Consider the following 18,684-nt stretch of genomic DNA (forward strand, 5'->3'; position numbering starts at 1 on the left):
CAGAATAGAGTTGGACTGGATGACCCTTGGAGGCATCCCTTCCAATTCTATGATTCTGTGACCCTTCCTTTGTCCATTGGTGGCATCCCTTTGGGCACATCCTTTCAATAACCAAACCTTCTTCCAATAAATGCTTCATCTCCAGTGTCCTCCTTTCTGAGGCATCTGGTACCCCTTTCTGGAATCATTTTCCCAAGGGCAGATGAAGTCCCTGGTTGTAGCTCTGTCTGAAGGGCACCGATTGGCATGCATCCCTCGTTGGCACCCTTTGCCCTCTTAGACAACCTCTTTGGTGCTTTTATGCTCTGCGGTCTCAAATGGGATCTTGGTCCCGCTCCGCTTTGGACGTGTGATTTTTAATGTTCGGTTTTATTTTTGGAAGGGATATGGGCAGCCAACCTTGCAAGGATTACTCCGAGAGTGTTTGCCCGCGGGAATTCGCGTTGGGCTGTACGTCTAAGGTGACGTCTTTCCCCTTGTTGTTATGCGCCTTCCTAGGGTTTTCTTGGCAAGATTTATTATTCGGGGATGGTTCGCCCTTGCTTTCCTCTGCGGCTGAGAGAGGGCGACTTGCCCAAGGTCCCCATGGGTGAGCGGGGATTCGAACACTGGTCTAGTCCAACATTCAAACCATTGCACCATGATGGCTCTTGCTTTCTTGGCTGTAGTCCTTCAGAGAAAGCTAGCCATTGCCCTTCTCTAAGTCTGAGAGTGTGTGACTTGCCCAGGGTCACTTACTGGGTTTCCAAAGCAGAGTGGAGATTCGAACCCTGTCCTTTTCAGAATTGTAGTCCAAAACCCAAACTACCAAGCAGACATAAAAAGCCAACAAGGGGTTAAACAGGACTTTTCTCCTCGGGTGTATGTATGTCTTCTTTTGCAAAGTGCGCTGTGCATCTCTGTGTGTGATTGTGTTATAATTTCAATATGGAGAAGCAAGGTTTTCTCATTCCCGACAAAGCCTGGGGGCTGCTTTGGATGAAAACGGCATTATATGATGCGCTCTGCCTCAGAATCTGCAGTTCTTCCTCCATCCATGGCAACATAGTTGGGGTTTTTGTTTTGAGAAAATACAGCGCTCCAGATGTTGGGCTGCAGATCCCATTAGCCCTAGCCACCTGTTCCAGGACAATGAGGAATCATGGGGGCTGCAGTCCAAGAAAATCCAGAGGGGTGCAGGGTCCCCACCCTTGCTTTAAGATCAAGCCTCCTTTTGCTTTTTGCAACTTTATGCCTGACAAAGAGACCCGTGTATCTAAAAACCTTAGTCCTTTTTGTGCCTAAAGGTGCAGATCCTGAGATCCTGAGCAGGTGGGTCCAATATTGCTGGAGCAATGAATCCATTCTAGGTTGTAGTCCAAACTATAAAGGGGTTGAATAGTTTCTATTGATTTGATGGGTCTCCTCTAGAAGAAACCTCTGGTGAGGTTTGAAAGGTTCAGGCTTAAGTGCATTGCATTTTGTGCCTGCTGTGCAAGGGTTGCATTTTTCCTCCGCTGCCCGAAGCAGGAGAACCAGATCTCCAAATATATTCCGTTCCCGACAAAATCTTCAATTATGAATGTGTTAAATCATAAAACCCAGTCTCCCAAGTACGAAAAGGACACATGAAAGATAGTCATCGGGAAACCGGAAAGAGACACCAGGGGATAGGATCTGTGCATTGGGATGCATAAATCCGGAGATTAGGAAAGTTACTTTTTTTAAATGACATCTCCCAGAACACACACACACACACACACACACACACACACACACACACACACACAAGCCATAGCATGCACAGACACTTGCTGGGGGATTTTGGGAGTTGTAGTCCAAAAAGAGGGAACAACCTATTTGGAGGATGGCATTCAGAACTAAGGAGAACCCCTTCCAAGTTTGGATTTAAACCCAGAACAGATCCACCACATCGCTGGTGTGTAAGGCATCAGCCGCCGGGTTAATAAAGTGAGGAAAGTATTAAAACTCTGGTCAAAATGTCTTTTAAAATGGTCATAAAAGGTAAGGGTGAGAAATAATAACCAGATCGGTGCAATATTTATTGCACCGATAAGGTAGCTCCTCCTGTATTCATTGGCTGGCACTCTGTTGGGCGCATATGGGGCGAACTATGCACCATGGCGAGCAGATGTAGTCTATTGACAACAGCAGAGGTAGAAAACAATGTTGTGTATTGCACATTGCATTGCACAACGGCACCCCGTCCTTGCTGTTGTGTGTTGCAGAGTGATGCCATTCTGCAGGGGAGTTGTGCAGATATTTAGCATGTTGTACATCTTGTGTTGTGTTTGAACTGTAAGCACCATTGCTAGCTCCAGAAAGGAAGGTGGCATTGTTGTTGTTGTTGTAATTCATTGTCTTCTCACACTCCGGCATCCCTCCTCTTGTGGAACCAGTTTGTCACTCTTGAGGGATAGATCTGAACTGGTTTGGGGAACAGGAGACGGATTGCACCCTCCTCTCCCTCTATAGTTCCTGTTGTATTTATGCTCAGAGAGAGTTTTGGAGGTGGTCGCCCACCCTGTGCCCTGGCTGATCAATCACCTTCGAAGCCTGGGGCCAGAGGTTCATTTGGCAACATGTGATGGCTGCAGCGGCGATAGGGGAAAACGCCATTATTGACCCTTTCTTCGCTTTTCCAGCAAGAAGAGAGTGCCAGAGCTGCACTTTGGATCCACAAGGCTCTTGGGTGGGCTGCGAGTTGGAGGGCGAAGGGTTGCCACTGTCAGTAACTGCAAAGTGAAAGGGAGAGGATATCACACTCCTTCTGCCCAGTCCAAAGCAAACTTTATCATTTCTGTGTGACTTCAAGTTTGCCTTAGGGCAATCCTAAGGCAAACCCATCATAGGGTTGCCTAAGATCACCCATTGGGTTTCCATGGCTGAATGGGGAATTGAACCCTGGTCTCCAGAGTCATACAGTGGGCCCTTGTTATCTCTTGGGGTTTGGTTCCAGGAAAGGGATAGGGGAGCAACTAGCAGGAAAGTGTGGAAGCAACCAAAACATGAGGGAAAGCAGATGTGGCTATTTGGAGATCTTTAGTGGGCCAGATTCAGTTCCTCACTCATGTCCTCCAGGTCATAAGACTTCCCTCTTTTACAGGGGGTTGGACTGGATGGCCCTTGCGGTCTCTTCCAACTCTATGATTCTATGGTTCTGTGATTCTATGAGGTCTTTAGGGACCTATTGGATGGTTATCTTTCCAGTGTGCCATAGTCATGTAGTCCTACATGGCAGAACAGGGCTGGATTAGATGCCCCTTGGGGTCCCTTACAGCTCCATCTTTCTGCAACTTCCTTGGAAGGTGGTACTCTCCTCTGATAGTTGTCTTCTGTACCTTGTGTGAATGTAAAGACATAGCTGTGTTTGTTTTGAAAATCAGTCTGCAAGGGGATCTCCATTGAGACTAACTGAAAGAAAGAAGCTGGGAGCAAGAGCTTTTGTAGACTTGAGCCTGCTTTCTCAGAGGTGTTCTGTGAACTTGTGTGGCTGGACAAGGTCTTAGACCTCTCTCCTTTCTCTCCGCAGTCCTACAGACCCGCTTTGTCGAGGAGCCCGAGGACCAGACGGTGGTGGCCGGGCAGAGGATTGTGCTCTCCTGCGTGGTGCTGAACTACTCTGGGATCGTGCAGTGGACCAAGGATGGCTTGGCCCTGGGGATGGGGCAGGGCCTCAAAGGTAGCTGCTCTCCTCCGCATGACATTGTCCATGGAATGGTGGACCTCTGTGCATGTGCGGAAGGGCATGATCTTCCTGCAATAGTGCTTTGTTCCTGTAAATTGTCTTGCTGCATCTACAAAGCAGCTCTTATGGTCACCATCCTCACCAAAAACAGGATGGTGTCACCTGCCCTGAAAATGCTGGTCATCCTAGGAGACAAAGGGGGATCATGAAACTTGGGGAGAGAAATTAGGGATGCTTGAGGCTTGGAGGAACCTCAGGGACAGGAGATGAGATGCATGAACTTCCAAGATAGGGAGCATAACCTTTGGAGGCAGAAGACAGTGGTACCTATACTTCTGGTATGGAAGGGATGAGCAAACCTGGGGACAGGAGCCCATAGACTCATAGGGATGGGATGCTTCAACCTCAGAGACAGGAATGCAGAATCCTCAGAGGAAGAAGATAGGGGCATGGATCTCAGATACAAGAGGTGGGTTCCTGAACCTGGGTACCTGAATGTCACTTAGAAGAGACAAGAACTTCAAGAGACAGAAAGAGATCTGCATGAAGTTTGGAGACAGGGGATGGTGGGCATGAAGCCTAGTGATTGGAATTGGATGGGCCTTGGAGAGGAAAGAGTGAGGGGCATGAGCCTTGGAGAATAGGAAACATTAACAGGAGGCAAGGAAGACCCAGGCACATGGGGGCGCATGGATCTTGGATAAGGGAGAAGGGCTTCGTGAACCTCAGTGATGAAGCCTTGGAGACACAGGAGCATAAGCCCGACAGAGAGACAGGGATCAGGGCTGTGTGGACCTTAGAGGAGACAGGGGCATGGGCCGCAGATATTGGAAATGCATGGACCTTGAAGGAAGAGAGAAGTGCCTGAGTGCCGGAGACCAGGGGGAGGAAGACTCAAAGAGACAGGAGGGTGGAAACTTTGGAGACAGGGGCATAGGAATCTCAGATGTTGGAAAGGGAGGCATGAACCTTGGAGACGGAGCACCTGAACCTCTGAGAGAGGAGGTGGGTTCCCTGGACCTTGGAGGCAGAAGGTGGCGAGTGCGAGCACTGCCATGCTGATGAGGGTTAACCTCTCTTCTCCCCATGGGGCAGAGGTGCCCATAAATAAGAAAAGCCCGTGCTATTTCCAGAAGGCTCTTCCCTGCTCTTTTCTCCCAGAGAGGAGCCCCGACTGACCCCTTGCGCACAACCGTCCGCCCCTTTAATGGGCCAAGAGTGCCACCTCCTGGCAAAAGGAGAAGGCTGAGGTCCTCAACAACAGGGCTCTGCTTTTCGTGTCAATTAATCTCTTCCCTTCTCTTGTTTTTTTAAAATCAGAATTCCAAACCAAGATGGAGAAAGTTGTCCATCAGGGAGGAAATGGGCATTGTGTCCGTTCTGAATTCATTGACATATATTTGCATTGTTCTGCCTCTGTGAATCACGTGCTGCCATTGCCCATGAAATCCTACCAGAGCTTGAGGATGTTTCTCTCTTGGACTACATCTCCCAGACCCCATGGCTAGAGGGTTCTTGGAGTTGTAGTCCAAAATCATAACTTGCTGAAGCTCTGAATCCTACACTTGCCTGACATACAAATACTCAGGGCTTCACTGGCTTTGAAGATATCACAAACAACAGTAGCTGATTCAAAATTTTGAGACCCACTTCAAGTGGGTACCAAAAAAGCCCTCTACTAAATGTGCTGAATGAGTGACAGATTTAAACAAGACAGGCTTGCAAAGTAGCACTCAAAGAAGGAACTCTGTGTATGCTCAAAGTCAGTCTCAGCATCCCTTCATCAGTTCCAGAGGCAAGTCTGGAAGGGAAACAGGTTCTGGGACAGTTCCTATAAAAGTGGCATTGCAGCGTTTGGTGTGGGGGCTCTTTGTCTAACGGCTGTCTGTCTTTCCTCAGCCTGGCCACGCTACCGGATCATCGGGTCGGCCGAGTTGGGCCAGTACAACTTGGAGATTGTGGACGCGGAGCTCTCCGATGATGCTCTGTACGAGTGCCAGGCCACGGAGGCTGCCCTGCGATCCCGGCGCGCAAAGCTGACTGTCCTCAGTAAGTCCCATGTTGGCCCTTCTCTACTTTGGGTTACCTAGTGCTTGCCAAACTTTGGTTCTCCGGGTGTTTTGGACTTCAGTTCCTAGAATTCATGACTGTTGGGGCTTCTGGGAGCTGAAGTCCAAAACACCTGGAGGATCAAAGTTTTGGAATCACTGGGCTACACTTTGTTTGCTCCATGAAGTAGGATAATCCCAGGCCAAAACCTGAAATGGAAGGACCTTGTTGATGTTGTTAAGCATTGTGCATTAAGTATTAGCCACAGTTACTCACAGCTTGACATTGTTCTAACTTCCTTCCAAAAGGTCCAGCCATTCTTCATACTGATAGTGCTCCAGCCACCCAACAGTATTTTCGGTTCCCTTTCCTATAGGGCAGTGGTGGTGAACCTATGGCACGCATGCCAGAGGTGGCACTCAGAGTCCTCTCTGTGGGCACATGCACCATCATCCCAACACTAGAGTTTGTCACTAGAAAGCCAGAGGGACGTGGCACTTTGTGATAAATAAGTGGGTTTTGGGTTGTAGTTTGGGCACTCAGTCTCTAAAAGGTTTGCCATCACTGCTATAGGTCAACAGATAGCATTGGGAGCTGCTGCAACTTTCTTTTCTCCTCTTGATTTAGGGGCTGCCGACTCAGGACCCAGCCCTGTCCTTGCTGTCAGAGATAAAAATCCATCCTCTTTTGTCCCATTGATTGTATCTTCCCCCCAACAACAGCAAACCGGCTGCTCAGGACGGCAGGCTTTAATTCCTTCATATATATTCATGGCTTGGGTTGCAATCGCTGCAGGGCCTTCCCTTGGTCTTCTGCCCAGTTTTGCCTCATGCTCCCTAAAATCAGCCCTGGGACAAAATGGCTTCTCGGTTCCCCCCTTTCCTGAGTAATTTGAATTGTAAGTAAAAGCCGTAGAAGAGCCGCACGTCTCTGTGGTCGTTTTACAAGTCTATAAATTAGGAGCCTGCATCTGCACTGCTGAAATAATCCAGTTTGACATGACTTTAACTGTCATGGCTCAATTGCTGTGGCATTTTGGGAAGCATAGCTTGTTGTCGCTCCAAAGAGTAGGAGAGACATGGGAATATTTTCTGCTCAAAGATAGCTGCGATCATAATTCAACTCTGCTCCGGTGTCACAACAAACCACAATTCCCAGAATTCCATAGCAGTGAGCCACAACAGTTAAAGTGGCGTCAAGCTGGATTATTTCTGCAGTGCAGATGCAGCCTTAGATGCCTTCAGTTTATCTCCCAACTCTTTTGCTCCCTCTTTCAGTCCTCTTTGTTCGTCCGAACGATTTTCCTGTCGCCGTCATTATTATTATTAAATAAAATTAAAGGCAAATAAATCCGTAATGGTCTCCCCCTCTCCATCTTAAGAAAGACGAATCTGTCAAGGAAAGGAGGTGGAGAGGGAAGAAGGGAAGGAGGTGAGGGGGAGAAGGAGAGGCGCGGGCGTCTCTTCATCTCCTCCTGCGTGACAATCGCCTGTCATCCCATTGCTTGTCTTGAATTCTTCACAAAAAAGACCAAGGAAGACGAAGGCAGGAGACCTTGAGGGACCCTCCTGGTTTCCTCTTCTTCTTGTCATCCTAATCAGAGATCCTTCAAATGGAGAGATCATCAATATTTCACACTCGCTCAGCCGGGATTTTTTAAAGGATATCTACATCTTTCCGCTTCTGCACCGGCGCGCGAGGTTTGCTCTTTCCTTGCTCGCTTATGCAGAACAATTTTATTCTCTTTTTCTTTTTGGAAAAATCAGACCAAGGAGAAAGAACAAGAGGAACGACATCCCTCCCCCCCCCAAAACTCACATCCCTCCCGAACGCTCAGAACGCCTTCCTGCCTTGCATTAAAAGTCTCCTCATCCAGAGAGAGAAAGAGAAAGAGAGACAAGTTATGCATATTTCATCTGAGAGAATCTCGAGCTGACTGTTAAACAGACCCCTTTAACCAGTTGGAAGGAGAGATGGAGGGGGATACCCGGCCCGAATCCCAATTCTTCACCTTTGTATCTTTGGGGTTCCCAGTCCTTGGGTCCCCAGTCTTTGAGGGTCCCCAGTCTTAGAGGGTCCCCAGTCTTTCAGGGTCTCCAGTCTTTGAGGGTCCCCAGTCTTTGAGGGCCCCCAGTCCTTGGGTCTCTAGTCTTAGAGGGTCCCCAGTCCTTAGGTCTCAAGCCTTAGGGTCCCCAGTCTTTCGGGGTCCTCAGTCTTGGAGAGGCTGTTACATAGACCGTGAACCCAGTGCTGGAGAAGATCTCAAGCCTGGGGACACATCGGACCCTTGTGGCATCTCACCCAAGGCACACAGCTCCCCATTTTTTGTGAGTTGTCTTCCAAAAGTGTTGATACAGGATTCTGTGTGTTGTTGTTGTTTTTGATGATGATGATATTGATGATGATGATGATGATGATGATGATGATGATGATGATGATGGCTCCTTTTCATCCTGGAGAGAAGTGACCAGTGGGGTCCCACAGGGCTCTGTCCTGGGCCCAGTGTTATTCAACATCTTTATCAATGACCTGGATGACAGAATTGGGAGCATACTTATCAAATTTTCAAATGACACCAAATTAGGAGGAATAGCTAATACCCCAGAGGACAGGATCAAGATTCAAAATGACCTGAATAGACTAGAAAGCTGGGCCAAAGCTAACAAAATGAAATTCAACACAGAGAAATGTAAGGTATTGCACTTAGGACGGAAAAATAAAATGCACAAATATAGGATTGGGGACACCTGGCTGAATGAAACTCCGTGTGAAAGGGATCTAGGAGTCCAAGTAGACCACAAGTTGAACATGAGTGAACAGTGTGATCCGGCAGCTAAAAAGGCCAATGCAATTTTAGGCTGCATCAATAAAAGTATAGTGTCTAGATCAAGAGAAGTAATAGTTCCACTGTATTCTGCTTTGGTCAGGCCCCACCCAGAATATTGTGTCCAGTTCTGGGCGCCACAATTCAGAAAGGACATTGAGAAACTGGAGCGTGTCCAAAGGAGGGCGACAAAAATGGTGAAGGGTCTGGAAACCATGCCCTATGAGGAACAACTTAGGGAGCTGGGGATGTTTAGCCTGGAGAAGAGAAGGTTAAGAGGTGATATGATAGCCCTGCTTAAATATTTGAAAGGATGTCATATTGAGGAGGGAGCAAGCTTGTTTTCTGCTGCTCCAGAGAACAGGACCTGGAACAATGGATGCAAGCTACAGGAAAAGAGATTCCACCTCAACATTAGGAGGAACTTCCTGACAGTAAGGGCTGTTCGACAGTGGAATGCCCTCCCTCGGAGGGTGATAGAGTCTCCTTCCTTGGAGGTCTTTAAACAGAGGCTGGATGGCCATCTGTCAGGGATGTTTTGATTTGGATTTCCTGCATGGCAGGGGGTTGGACTGGATGGCCCTAGTGGTCTCTTCCAACTCTGCGATTCTATGATTCTATGATGATGAGTGTCTTCAAGGTGTTTCCTACTTATGTTGACCATAAGGCACACCTATCATGGGGTTTTCTTGGCAAGTTCCTTGGCAAGTTTTTTCAGAGTAATTCTGAGGTTGAGAGGATGAGACTTGCCCAAAGTCGCCCAGTGGGTTTCATGGCTGAGCAGGGATTCGAACCCTGGTTTCCAGAGCCAAGACTCAAACTACTACACTACGCTGGTTCTCTGCGCTCTGCAGTCCAAGTACTTGATGGAAGCATACCCTAAAGCAGCCTATCATACCCTGTTCAGTGGGATGATAGGTTGCAGTCCAAATCTGGAGGCCACAAAGAGGCTTTCAGATTTGACTTTTTAGGCTTGATTTTTACATTTATTGACTTTGAAAGGTGGAGTTGATCCTCCTTGCCACTTTTTGCCCTTCTCCCTTTGCAGTCCCGCCTCAGGATCCCGTGATCGACGGAGCCCCCGAAATCCTGTTGCGGGCTGGGACGCCGCACAACCTCACCTGCCGGGCGCGCAATGCCAAGCCCGCGGCCACCATCGTCTGGTATCGTGACGGGATACAGCAAATGGAAGCCATCACCAGCACGGTATGGGCACTGGAGGGCCGCTTTGGGGTTTCCTCGGGGTGTTTGTGCAATCCTTTGTTTCCGTCCACAGCTATAAACATAGCAGCGGAACCCATTTCATGTGCAGGAAAACACTACGGAGAGAGGCAAGAAATAATTTGGGTGAATTTGCTCAGGTTAAATCGCCAGTTGCAACATTTTCTGTGCAGGAAATCATATTTCTATGCAGTGTAAATGATGCTCAGAATAAGTCCCCAATTAAAGCTTAATAATAAAAGATATATTTTACCTAAGAAGCTACTAGATACACCTTTTTATGCAATATCAGAAATAATCTTGCTAGCCCATTCGAAACAAACACATCTCTGCTTACACCTTCATGCAAAACCACAGAACCAGCCCAAATGTCCTAGAGTTTTCCCGGCACATGCCATCCACTTTGCTTGCCAGCATAAATCCCTGGCCATCCCTTCGAATCTCTAAGGGAAAACCCAGCCTCAAATTTTAGGGTGTTCTCCTTCTCCCTCATTTTTTCCTCTCCTCTTCCTTCATAATTTGATTTCTCTCCCCCAATTCTCATAACCTTCTTAATGATAGCATCACCAGTTTTTTCAGCGTTCATCTCTGCGCCCGTTCAGTTTCCTGCTCATTAATCCCTGAGCGGTTTATGGTGCGGATGGCATTCATTTGAGGACCTCCATCAGCTATTTAATGGCTCTGATGGAAATGTCACTGTGGAACTGGCTGGGGTTCCCAGGCTAATTTAGAAAGGCTGCTCAATCTCCACATTTTTGTGGAGATCACTTCTGGAGCACCTGGGTGCCAGGATACAGAGAAGTCAGAGTGGGTTCAGAGAAGGGCAATGAAGAGAATTGGAGAACAAAAAATAGGAGGAAAGGTTGAGGGATTGGGGCATGTTCAACCTCAAGGGCTGCCACACAGAGGAGGGAGCAGGTCTAATCATTTCAAGTTACAAGAAGGTGGATTTTGTTGGAACATTAGAAGAAGGAACGTTTTGAGGTTAATCACACAGTTGCACAATGGGACCATTGACCTCAAGAGGTCTCCTTCTCTGGATGTCTTCAAAAGGAGACTGGACATCTCACCTTTGAAGTGGAAACCTCTTGAGGTTAATAGAGGTTGGGCAAGAGGACCAGCTAGCAAGCGAGGTGGTGAGTTTGCAATGCAAGGCACACCATTGCACAATGATGGTGCTTCTCTTGACATCCTTCTCTTGATGTCTTCAGAAAGAGGCAAGGCTTCTGTCTGCTTCTGGGTATGCCGTAGCTGGAGTCCCTCCACCAAAAAGAGGGTTGAATGGTTGACTGCCCATGAGGCTGCTTCCAACCCTATAGTTCTGTTATCTCTGTGATGTGTGACTCATCTTTGGCTGTGTGGGTGGGTTAAGTTTCTTCTGTTCGCCAGTCTGATGTTCAGGGCACTGTTTCAGTTGAAGAAAATTATTCAGAATCCACATCAACGAACCAATAGCACTATAAAACACTGTCCCTTGTTGGTGTTAATTCATCCTGGACGTAATTTCCCCCAAGTGACCGCTTCGCTTGTCCTCCTCTTGGTCTCTCCCACTGCAGGAAGTGTTGTCCGATGGGAAGAGGGAGACCACTGTGAGCCAACTGCTCATCAGCCCCACCGACCAGGACATCGGAAGGGTCTACGTTTGCCGCTGTGCCAACGACGCCATCCCAGCCGGCAAGGAGACCTCCATCAGACTCAATGTTCACCGTGAGTAGAGGAACCCTGCCTCATTCTTTCAGGTTCTGCCTTTCATTTTGGGACCCTCCAGAGACTGTTGGGCTTCAAAGGCCCAAAAACCTGAAGCCAGCAAATGTAACCAATGATGAAGAATGCTGAGTTCTGCAGTCCAACATCTTGGAGGGCCATTTGTGACCCAGCAGATATTGTTGGACTACAGCTCTGGCCAGTATAAGCCAATGGTGAGGAATTCTGAGCTTTCTGATCCAACTACATCTGGAGGAGGCTCATGTGTTGCTCACCCCTTTCTTCTGCCAAACTGGTAATGAAGCTGGCAAAGTGATGAAAGAAGTGTAAGTGGGGGGTTCAGACTCACTCCCAGTTCATCCCTGTTTTGTGGAGAATAACCATTTCCTTCTGTGTGGCAGACCCTCCCACGGTGACCCTCTCCATCCAACCTCAGACGGTGCAGGAAGGCGAGCGGGTCACCTTCACCTGCATGGCCACCGCCAACCCAGAGATCAAGGGCTACAGGTGAGTTGGGGGCAGGTGTGGCGAGGGCATGCGCAACAAGAGCTGACTGTGAGGAATGATAGGCTTTTTAGTACTGCTTGTGCCACAAATGGCCCACCCTACAAGGCACAGAAATAGTCAGAAGACCACAAAATGGTTCACTTCTACAAACGGAAACATTTGGAGAGCCATGACTGGCCCACCTTCCACCCTCAAGGTCCAGGAATAAGAGAAGGCCATAAACTAGCCCACCCTTAACTATTGCAGTGGGCCAAAAAACACACCCTATAAAGTCTGCAAAATGGCCTACCCTACATGACACATAAACGGTTAGCCCACATGGCCCACCCTCCAAAGCAGAAACACTTGAACACCACAAAATGGCCCACTCTGCAAATGGGCACTCTTGGCTGTTGTGTATTGGCAGTGCCCTCCTACACACACACACAAATGAACACAATTTGCTCCTCTGTCTTCCCCCACCATTTCCAGATGGGCCAAAGGAGGCACGATCATCGAGGATGCCAAAGAGAGCCGTTACGAGACCCAGGTGGACTATACCTTCTTCACAGAGCCGGTCTCCTGTGAGGTCCACAATGACGTGGGCAGCACCAATGTCAGCACCTTGGTGGATGTCCATTGTGAGTGGGAGTCGGGCAAGGCGGGATGGGCATAGGGTTACCTGGTGGTCCTCACCTAGATGCTCTGGTCTGCCCACGCCCGTCTCTCTCACATGCCCCCGTTTTCTCTTGCCGCTCTCCTCCGCCAGTCGCTCCTCGCATCGTAGTGGACCCAAAGCCCATGACCACTGACATCGGCTCGGACGTGACGCTGACCTGCATTTGGGTGGGCAACCCGCCCCTCACCCTCACCTGGACCAAGAAAGAGTCCAACATGGTCAGTCTGCCCTCTCACCCTTCCCTCCATTTGCTCTTTGTCTTGTTTGACGTTGGCAAAGAACCCACAACTGAGACTCCTGCCTGACTTGAATGACTTTTTTATTCCTGCAAGGATCCACTCCTCCCGGGATACGTCCTTCCTTGACTAGCAGGAGACCTTAAAAATGCAGGATAAAGCAGTACTTGGGGATTTCTTGCCCTGTTTTATGATCATTTTTTGACTTTTTATTTCTGCATCCCTCCTCTTTAGGTCCTGAGCAACAGCAACCAGTTGTACCTGAAATCCGTCACGCAGGCGGATGCGGGGCAATACGTCTGCAAGGCCATCGTCCCCCGGATCGGGGTGGGCGAGCGTGAGGTTGCCCTCTTGGTCAATGGTGAGTGGGTCACCCCAAAAAGTGTTTCTGGGAGGGAACCAAGTGCGCAGCACTCAGTGCAAGGGGCAAATATTGCAATTGCAAAGGGAGTAGGAGGTGAAATCCACCCTTCAAGCAGCCTTGCTTTGTGGTACTTGGAAAGCTTAGTTTTTTAAACACTCTTGATAAAGCTGTAAAGTCTTTTTACTCCTTGGTCCCCAATTTCTTCCTCATCCTCTGTCCAGCTGGATTTATTTTTGGCAACATTGGCATTGGAGCATTGGCAGAGGCCTCAAGACACAGACGCCTTTGGTTCTAGGCTGCAGCAGCATGTCTGCAGCAAACAGTATAATAATGCTTTAAGAGGGCAGAAATGGGATTCGCCCCTAGATAGACAGCAGCTCCAGAACCCCTTTCTGAGCAGGATACTGAAACAGAGAGAAAATAGGAGAACACATAGGCTTGCCTTACCAGCTTTCCCCAACATGTTAAAGAAGCATTGATCTGCAAGTCTGATCACTAAAATGAAAAAAATGACAGGAGGCTGATGAAAGGGAAAAAATGATGCATTTTGGAACATGCCTCTACCTAGAGGCTTGTACAAGGTTCAATATGTTTTCATGTACTTATTTGATGTGTATGTTTTTGTGTACCTATTTGACATCTTTTCCCCATTGCAGGATACATTGCATATTCCTCTGCAGTATTCTTCTCCTATGCAAATGTCAAATTTACAATTTGTAAGCCCCTCTGATAGCTTTTTGGCTGAAGAGTGGGGAATAAATTATTATTATTATTATTATTATTATTAGTAGTAGTAGTAGTAGTAGTATCTAAATGTCTTGAACATTTGTGGAGGAAATGTTGTTGCTGCTGCTGTTGTTGTTCTGTGGGGAGGAAAAACAAACCATGGGGATTTTTTGCAAAACAACAACAATCCCATTTCCTGCACAGAGAAGTGTTTTCTGCTTAGGAAAACTCATTTTTGTCACAGAAAATATTCCCCCCCCCCCAGAATAATTAAGGGAACGCATTTTTCGACTCGGGGACCAACGTAGAGACTGTTTCCCTCCCTGCCTCCCAGCATTTGGCACAAGAGATTGTAATATTTGTAGGACCATTTTGCTTCTCTCTGTATTCTGTGCCATCAAAACTGGGAGGAAACATACAGCTGGGCCTTGGATGTACGTAGTCAAGGAGGGGGCTTTGCCTTCCAAGTGTTTTCCGGGCGTTTCGGAGCTTCCTCCCCGCATCAAACCCAGCCCCTGACAGATTCCCCGTGGCTCCTGTTTGTAGGGGAACTAGAGAAACCCTGCTAAACATCTCAAAAGAACTAAAGAGATGATGAATAACAATCCCGCTTCCCCGCAGGGTCTTTTAGCAGCAGGAGCCAATCTGAGGATTTTGAATCTTGTAAGCTCTCTTCCGAATGGGGAACATTGTCATAATCCTCTTCATTAATGGAGCAGGGCTTTTAAAAATAAAAACACATCAATGGCTCGATTGGTTTCCTTCAGCCATGTTCTCCCTCCCGAGGTGGGTAGGAAGGCAGGCTGGCATTCTCAGATCTTCGCCAATGGCTGTGCGTGTGATTGAATCAAGTCGTTTCTCTACATCCGCATTCACCTATGAGTTTGCAAGGTAAGGCACCATTGCACGATGATGGCGTGACCGATATGCCATGGCCCAGTGGTCAGTGGGCACTAATGGGCACCGGAGCGCTCCCTGTTGCACATCCAGACACTGGTTGAGAAGCTCTGGAGCAAAACAGGAGCACCTAGTGTGCATCAGAAGCACTTGGTGCTCATCGGAAGAGCCTGGTGTGCCTCAGGAGTGACCAGTACACATCAGAAGTGCCCATTGCCCATCGGAAGTGCCCAGTACCTATCAGAAGTTACCAGTGCACACCAGAAGTGCCCAATAAATATGGAAACATTGACAAGCCTGGGGCTGCTGTTGCCTCTATCCATTCAAGTGTGGTCAGAGCAATATGTTCTCTGTATGCATAAGACTGCTGCAACGGTGGCACCGTTTCTGCCTTTGGCATCACACAGGAGAAAGATGATAAGAAAAAGATGATAAGAGGTGGTCTTAGGGGCTGTAATACTCAGGGAACATCTCAAAAGAGCTGGCAAAGTTTCTCATTTTCCTGAAACCTTGGGTTTGTAACGTTTCATGTGCTAGCAGTGGGATACCACAGATTTAATGTGTCTCTCTGCTTCTCTCCTTCCATCCTTTATTTTTCTGCCAGGTCCTCCTATCATTTCCAGTGAGTCGGTCCAGTACGCTGTGCGGGGTGACCGGGGGAAAGTGGAGTGTTTCATCGGGAGCACTCCTCTTCCCGACCGAATTGTAAGTCCTTCCATCAGTGTGTGTTGTAGCTGTAAATTTTGGGAAAGGAGGCCTTCTTCAGGACACTGTCTGTAATAAGGAGCGTCCTTATTGGTCTGTAATAAGGAGATTTCCAAAGGAGAGACCACAAATGCATTTGCGTCTGGTGTCTGAAAGGGGCCATCTGAGCTTGGCAGTGGGATGTTTGAATTCGTTGCTCATTGGTCTCCTCTTTCTAAGGTCTTGCTTCTCCTTTCTTTCTCTCTATCTCTGCATCCTTCTTGGACCCATCCGCTTTCTCAGGCCTGGGGTTGGCAGGAGAAGACGCTGGAGACAGGGACGCTGGAGCGCTACACGGTGGAGCGGAGCAACAACGGCAACGGGGTCCTGTCCACCTTGTCCATCAACAACGTCATGGAGGTTGACTTCCAGACACGCTACAACTGCACTGCATGGAACAGCTTCGGGTCCCGGACGGCCATCATTCAGCTGGAGGAGAAAGGTGGGTGAGGCCCAAAGTTAGAGATCCCCAAGGCTTAAATAAGGACAGTGGTCCCTCCACATTCCCTGGGGTTAGTAGCAGTGAATGTGGAAAAACCACATCCACAGAAGTGAATGAAATCCACATTGTTGGTGCTTAATAAGTAATTATTCAACCTGGATTTCCCCCTCCCCGCCACTTCCTATACTGAGCAAAAAAGAGATTGTCCAAATGCAATGCATGCTAGATTTGTGTTTATTTTATTCATTTGTGTGTTTGTTTTATTCATTCTCTGCCCGAATGACCCTCCAATCCGCCCTTGGCAGAGGTTTTGCCGGTGGGGATCATTGCCGGAGCCACTATCGGGGCTGGCATCCTGGTCATCTTCTGCATCGCTGGCTTGGCCTGCATCCTCTACCGGCGCCGGAAAAGAAGTGAGTGTCACACGGGTGTTGCTGGTGTTGTGTTTGTGTGTGTTGTGAGTGCTCAGGAAGACAGAAACACTGGACTGCTTGTGGCCATACTGGATGAGACCAGACTGATGAGTCTTTCCATCTCCTTCTTCCAGGCAGGAAGGACGTGAACTTGCGGAAGCTGGACATCAAGGTGGAGACGGTCAACCGGGAGCCCCTGACGCTGCACTCGGACCGGGAGGAGGACACGGCCAGCGTCTCCACGGCCACCCGCGTCATGAAGGCCATCTACTCGGTGAGCTTTCCTTTATCCATTTGGATGTCCTCAGCGGACCCCCTGAAAAGGGAGTGGAAACTCCATTTCTAAATGGTGCACCATCTATGCTGCAAAGTGCAGGCTATTTCTTTCCTGAGAAATACAGCTGCTGATGTTTTGCAACCTCTTTTCCCCCATCTTTGTCACCGCAGCCGTTCAAAGATGATGTAGACCTGAAACAAGACCTGCGCTGCGACACCATCGATACCCGGGAAGAGTACGAGTTGAAGGTAAGTGAGGTGCATGCATGAACATGAGAAAGTCATTCCCATGTGGCATGGATGTGGGAATCTCAGAAAGAAGGGGCATTCTCTTCCAACCGGAGGAACCTTACCTTTGGGATTCTCCAAATCGGTCTTGCAGCTCATCTGAACCCAAGCTCTATAGCCAAATAACCAAAGCAGAGGGACTTAGAGAGAAGTCTAAATATCTCTTCTTGTTGATGTTATATATCTTCAAGATGTTTCCAACTTACAGCAACCCTATCCTGGGGTCTTCTTGGAAAGATTTATTCAGAGGAGGTTTGTCATTCCCTTCCCAAAACGACAAATCCCAGAAGCCTATAGCATGGAGCCATGGCAGTTGAAGTAGATGTCAAACTGCATTAATTCAGCAATGTAGATACAGCCAACAAATCCCCCCATAAAGACAGGCTTTTCATACATAATCATGGGATGACTGCCATATGGGGTGTTTATTTTATGGGTTGTGTGTTTTATTTTTTAATGTGTGCCATGTTACACTTTGGTGTTTTAATGGTTTTTAAAACATTTATTGTCAAGTCTTTTAAAATGTTTTTATTTGTCAGCCGCCTTGCATCCGTTTCTGGAAGAAAGGCAGCATAAAAAATGAAATAAATAAAATATAAATTAAAAATACATAAATAATAATAATAATAATGATAATAAATTTTATTTATATGCCGCCTCTCTCACAGGATCGAGGCGGCTTACAACATTAAGTAAAACACAATATATAATACAACATACAGGCAAGACAGTCTGGCCGCTACTCCTCGCTGCCTCTCTTTTGGGATTCCTTGATCTCATACTCATTCCTATATATCGCTCCAGGACCCGACCAATGGCTACTACAACGTCCGAGCCCACGAGGACCGACCCTCGTCCCGCACGGTGCTCTACGCTGACTACCGCAACCCGACAACCACACGGTTTGACGGCCGGCCTTCCTCCCGGCTCTCCCACTCCAGCGGCTATGCCCAGCTCAGCACCTATGCCCGGGGTCCCACCTCGGATTACAGCGGAGACCCTGGTCCGGGTCCGGGAACCGCCACTGCAGCCACGACTGCCACCAGTGCCGCTGACACAGCCAGCCAGCTCTCGTACGAAAACTATGGCGGGCACACGGGCTTCCCTGCCAGCGCCGGCTACGCCACGTACCGCCTGGCCTACCCACAGCCGCCCGGCCCCACCTTGGACGGCCGAGCTCCTTATGACACGTACGACCCCCTGGGGAAATACACCACCGCCACCCGCTTCTCCTACACCTCTTCGGACTACGGGCAGCGGTTCCAGCAGCGGATGCAGACGCACGTCTGAAGCCGAATTTGGGGGGACTTGGGGCCGGGAGGGGAGGGTAGTGGGGAGGGTGGGGAAGGGGCTGCAGGTACCTCATGACTGTTCCCTGATATTCAGGGGCACGTTTTTGTTTGTTCTTCCCCACCTTCACCCCGTTTCCTTGACCCTTCCCTCCCTTTGCCCACCTGCAGGCTGGACTCGCAGACGGTGCCCGCAGCCACCAAAATCCCCTCCTTTGCCTCGGTCTCACTACAACCCAGGAGCCCTCTTTTCTTCTCTTCCTTTTTCCAACCTTGTTTTTTTTCTGCCGTCATTTTGCATTTCTTGCAAAATGAGGGAAGTGGGAGTCCTCCGATAGTCCCACCTTTTCTCTTTTTA

At 48.5% G+C, this 18,684-nt stretch overlaps 1 protein-coding gene across 2 annotated transcripts in view; it reads left to right on the forward strand.

The window, feature by feature from the left end:
- LOC149301739 (kin of IRRE-like protein 1) overlaps nt 1-18,335 on the forward strand; it is an 81,665-nt gene extending 63,330 nt beyond the window's left edge. For both annotated transcript variants that reach the window (XM_089483085.1, XM_089483084.1), the window contains exons 2-15: nt 3,533-3,682; nt 5,588-5,737; nt 9,610-9,767; nt 11,339-11,489; nt 11,888-11,993; nt 12,465-12,613; nt 12,742-12,869; nt 13,122-13,248; nt 15,479-15,579; nt 15,862-16,060; nt 16,366-16,473; nt 16,608-16,747; nt 16,921-16,998; nt 17,842-18,335. In XM_089483085.1, the coding sequence (XP_089339211.1) occupies nt 3,664-3,682; nt 5,588-5,737; nt 9,610-9,767; nt 11,339-11,489; nt 11,888-11,993; nt 12,465-12,613; nt 12,742-12,869; nt 13,122-13,248; nt 15,479-15,579; nt 15,862-16,060; nt 16,366-16,473; nt 16,608-16,747; nt 16,921-16,998; nt 17,842-18,327 (2,100 nt within the window). In that variant the 5' untranslated portion in view covers nt 3,533-3,663 and the 3' untranslated portion in view covers nt 18,328-18,335. The remainder of the gene's footprint in view (nt 1-3,532; nt 3,683-5,587; nt 5,738-9,609; nt 9,768-11,338; nt 11,490-11,887; nt 11,994-12,464; nt 12,614-12,741; nt 12,870-13,121; nt 13,249-15,478; nt 15,580-15,861; nt 16,061-16,365; nt 16,474-16,607; nt 16,748-16,920; nt 16,999-17,841) is intronic.
- The last annotated feature ends 349 nt before the right edge of the window (nt 18,336-18,684 follow it).

Source organism: Sceloporus occidentalis, unplaced genomic scaffold (assembly GCF_023333645.1).
Source record: "Sceloporus occidentalis isolate IW3139 unplaced genomic scaffold, rSceOcc1.0.p SCAF_20, whole genome shotgun sequence".
NCBI classification, from domain to species: domain Eukaryota; kingdom Metazoa; phylum Chordata; class Lepidosauria; order Squamata; family Phrynosomatidae; genus Sceloporus; species Sceloporus occidentalis.